Source organism: Lipotes vexillifer, unplaced genomic scaffold (assembly GCF_000442215.2).
Source record: "Lipotes vexillifer unplaced genomic scaffold, Lipotes_vexillifer_v1.1 scaffold444, whole genome shotgun sequence".
In the NCBI taxonomy this organism is placed as follows: domain Eukaryota; kingdom Metazoa; phylum Chordata; class Mammalia; order Artiodactyla; family Lipotidae; genus Lipotes; species Lipotes vexillifer.
This window is the reverse complement of record NW_006793488.1, coordinates 81,612-86,197: the sequence shown is the minus strand read 5'-3', so window position 1 is coordinate 86,197 and position 4,586 is coordinate 81,612. Positions and strand designations below refer to the sequence as shown.

The following is a 4,586-nucleotide window of genomic DNA, read 5'->3' as shown; positions in this document are numbered from 1 at the left end:
CCGCCCCAGGTCGCGAAGGTTCCTCGGCCTTTCGGCGAGTCGTCCGACAGGGCGCCCTGGAGGGTGCTGTGCGGTATTTGCGGGCGGTGCCTGCCGCCAGGGCTGCTCCAGTGTTACCCGGGTGCCCAGGACGCCTACTTCTCTCAACTGCACTTACTCTTTTTCCACCATCAACGACGAGCGCATGCAAACATCCTTTTCCTCGTGAGCTGGTGGCCCCCGCGTGAGGCAGGCACCCCTGTCTCGTCCTCCCCTGCGTCTCCCCCAGGAAGGAGGCGGAGTCCTGCACCCAGGCACGCGGCCCCGCACATGGGCAGGAGCAGGTGGAGCCCACGGGACAAGGGCGACGGCTGGACACGGCTGTGCCGCCCAGATCTGGCTGCCCGGCCGCTGGAGAGGGTCAGCACAGACGCCAGGAGCCCTGGGGACCCTCTGCCGCGGGGTGACACCACAGCCCGAGCTGAGACGACAGACACGGCAGCCAGCCACTCCAGCCCACGGTGGGGTGCGGGTCCCAGGACCCCGGTGCCCCAGGGCTCCCGGCGGGGGCAAAGCTCCACAGGGCCCGCCGCACAGCTCGGCTCCTGCCGCCGCGTGCCGGCTTCCCCTTCAGCGTCTGCGCCTGCAGCCCCAGGCCAGGGCCCCAGCCCGTACCCGATTACGGCTCAAGGAGTGAGGAATGCAACGTGAACTTTCTACAAACCACAAGCTGCAACGTAACCACAGACGCTCATTACGGGTGGATTCAACAGCTAAGACGTAAGCCCTGCAATCCTGGGGGAAAGGCCCAGCTTTGCTCCTTCGTGCTTTCCCCTAAAAGTAGCTTTCAGGTTATGAGGGCAAGAACCTGTTGACTGCAAACACTGGTTCGTTCGGGTCACAAACTGGGTGTTTACTACTCGTGGGTATCGGTGTTAATCACGCAGAGACAGAGATTCCTCATGGCAGGAGGGCCTCTTCCCTAAACAGTCTATGAACCAAACCATGAAAACCTTCCACGAGCTCCTGCACTAAGAGTGTGATTTCATGAGTTAAGAACGAGAACTGAATTACAAGTGCATCTGACACAAAGTCCCCCCAGAATGACACCTTGTCTGAATTTAGAAAAAACACTAACCAAACTAGACTTCTTCAGGAAGCTTTTCTAAGATGATTTTTAAAAAGAGGTACTCACCGATGCTCCTCCCATAATCTTGGGAAACATCACGGTGGAACAGCCATCTGGACTCTGTCCGAAGGTAGTGTAGGGTGTTTGGAACCAAGCCTTCTCATTGGCCCAAACCACGTCACAGAGAGGCAGGATGGACGCTCCTAGCCCAATGGCTGGGCCGTTTACGGCTACAATGATAGGCTTCTTAAACTGAATGAAAGTATTCACAAAGTTTCTAAAATGGAAAATAAATGGGGGAGTTACTCAAAACACTGCATGTTTGAGCAACAGAAAAATCGATTTCTACGGAATTCAATACACCAAGATGTGAACTCTGGGGGCATCACCGTGACCTGGAATTTGCTGATGGCCTTTTCCCCACGGCCAGGGGCCCTGGGTTTATGTACCGTGTGCTGCAAAGGCTTAATGGTGCCCTGGACACCAGGCCAGGGTGGCTGTCGCCACAGGACCTGTGTGAATTCTGCGGGAACAACCCAGCGGAAGGTGCTCTCAGCTTGGGCTCCAGGGCCAACCTGTCTTCCCCTGATGGCAGGAGGAGCCCAGGAACCACGATGGGCTTCGGAGGACCAGTCCAGCAGCTCTCCCGGAGGAGGCCTGGCCTGGGATCACTGCGGTAGCCTGTGCTGGGCAGGGACGCAGGGCCTGGAGTCAGGAACCCCAGGGTTCCAGTCCCCAGGTCTGGACTTGGTCTGTGATTTCAGACGGCTTACTGATTAACTCGAAACACAGAAATTTCCTGAGTTTATACAGAACTAGATGGAATGAGTTGGGGGACATAGGGATAAGCTCACAGGCTCGTGTGAGATGTGAGACCTGACAGGAGCATCACACCGCTGGGACCTGCCGGAGAGTCAGGCTGGGAAGGCGGGCTGCTCTGCTCTTCGGTTCAGGGCCAGATGGTGCGTCTCCCTCCCCCGCACTGGAAGCTAACTATGATCAGAGGCCGCGTCGTGTGAAGACTTAACGTGGTGAAGAAAAGGACAAACTCACCCAAAGTGAATACAAGATAATGCCTTTAAGGCCAGCTATGTTCTAGATCAGAAGTCCAGAACTCCAAATTCTCAACCTGACGCCCCCAGCTTTGGGGCCAAAAATACCAGTCTGGGTCCTGCTCCCTACAATTCAGCAATTTAAAAATAAGGCAAATCTGTGCAGATCGTCTCTGATAAATCACAACTTAGCATCTAGTCTCCGCTCCTCCCCAAACACTGACACGAAGGGTCATGTCTTCTTTGGAGGGCGGGGCAGGGGTGGGGGGAGGTCTGGAGGGAGGGAGTGTGTGTGTAAGAGGGAGGGGACCCCAGAGTTTGGCAGCCTGCAAGCCTCACTCTGGGGACTCTTCTCAAAAGCCCCTGCAGTCAGCACCGACCTCAGCCTGCCCCAGAGTCCCCAAAGGTTGGGGGGATTGAGAATTAGGTCACTCAAATGAATGAGCTGCAGAGACTTTTAAATGAGAGCCTGGGGCACTGTTAGAAAGATCACGCTGGGTTTTAAGGACGCAGAGAGCCAGACAACCTTTACAGTAGGTCCTTGAAACAATCCTAGACCATGTACGTGAAGCTACATCAGGTCTGCCACGTTTTGAGGATTCCGGGTCAACGAGTCGTGACGGAAATGCATTTTCTATGCTCAGTATCAACGACCCTTGAGAAGGTAACTGCTGTCTCCCTGGTTTAAAGCAGACGTTTTCCCCGAGTAGCCCCACACTCATCTGCTCACGTGAACGGGCAAAGTGGCAGCTCTTTCAGTGCAGATCTGGAAACCATGCATGGGATGGTAGCTTATAACATGAGAGAGGTGATCAAAACAGTGTAATAAAGGGATTCTATAGAGAAACGGTACAAGGAGTGAATCCTTCTCATGTCAGTATAAAAAAAAATCTCCTTCTAAAATACATGCTGCAAAATCAGGCTGGAGAAACTGGAACTGAATTTTTCCCCCCAAGAAGATGATTTTATTTTTATTTTTGCTTGGATTGCTAATCTAAACCCGGGGCTCTTTCTGGGAGGAGTATGAATTAACCGACTCCCTCTGGAGTGAAGGCCATCGACCCTTCTCGGAGGACTCCACTGCGCCGTCTGATGAGCTCTGAGACGCCAGAGTGAGCACGGTCCACAGAGAGACCCCCTCTCGTGTGAAAATTAAAAAAAACAGAAAACCCCCCAAAAACCCCAAGAACTGCTTTTCTGTTTTGTAGGAACTTCCCCGAGCCAAGAAGCCTTAGCCACACAGCAGCCAGAGGCGGGAGGCGGGAGCTGCCTTCGGGCCCGGGAGCCAGGGACCGTCTGTCCACTGCTTTGCGGGGCGTAAAGCAAGTGTATTTTAGAACTTAAAATGCATGAACGTTCAAATGTGCTCAATGCAGCATACTGAGTTTAAACTTCGGTTTCCTCTGGATTACCTATGAATTGAGTGAAAGGCTGTGCTGGGAACAGCAAGGAAGGAAAGAGATCACATTTGCCACAAAAAGACTATTAAAACCGAAATTCTCTCCATTCTTTTGAAGTACATTTACTACCCCACAGACCTCACACCAAGTTAGAAAACCACCTAAGAACAACAGTCTAGGAATTGTTTTGGGGAAACCAAGAACTGACCTGTTAAGGGCCAGTTCACTGCCATTCTCAACTGAGCTCCCCCTTCACGACAGTGCCTGGAAGGGGAGTGAATGCGGAAGAGGTCAGGTTCCAGGGGACGTTTCCTCTCTGGCTTTGCTCCCTCCCCAAATCTCTGCTCCTCTCGCCTCCTTTTGGGGAGAGGAGGCTCCTGGTCCTTCAGACACGAAGCAGCAACTATTGGTCCCCACAGACTGCAAAAGCCTAACGCTATAAACTGATCCCTAAGAACTCTGTTTTTATCACTAATGTGCTGAGTATTTTTATTACAATTAATCTGCAAACTGGTTACTGCCAAGAATCCCAGCAACGGAATTAGCCCCTACAGATGCTTAAGAATCTAACAGTTTAGACCTGACCTTCCTATTTCCCACCTTTCTTTCGGAAACTCGCTGCGATTGATGTTCTTTGCCCAAAGTTTTAAGGAATTCGAGACGCGACACCACAGAAACAAAAGATACACGTAGTAATAGCCTTATGTGTGTAAGCCAACCTTACACACATAGAAATGAATTTCAATGCAAATGAGCAAAAGTAAAGGTTAAGTCAATCTGGTGTAACTATTTTTGGATCCTGCCTGAGTGCGTTCAGAAAAATTCACATTGACAAAAATATATCATTTAAAGAAGAACTGATTTCCTAAAGCAAGATTTGGCTTTGCCCTAGGATACCAATTCAGCCTTTTGCGGGGAGTGAGGAGAGTCTGGAGTTTCTGAAATGGAGTGGGTGGGGCTTCCCTGGTGGCGCAGTGGTTGGGGGTCCGCCTGCCGGTGCGGGGGACGCGGGTTCGTGCCCCGGTC

The 4,586-nt window shown here is 52.2% G+C and overlaps 1 protein-coding gene across 1 annotated transcript in view; it reads right to left on the bottom strand.

The window, feature by feature from the left end:
* Positions 1-4,586, bottom strand: part of CDYL (chromodomain Y like) — a gene marked incomplete at its 5' end in the record, with an annotated part of 71,546 nt that overhangs the window by 3,900 nt on the left and 63,060 nt on the right. The window contains one exon of the mRNA XM_007466406.1: positions 1,175-1,385. Within this exon, the coding sequence (XP_007466468.1) occupies positions 1,175-1,385 (211 nt within the window). The remainder of the gene's footprint in view (positions 1-1,174; positions 1,386-4,586) is intronic.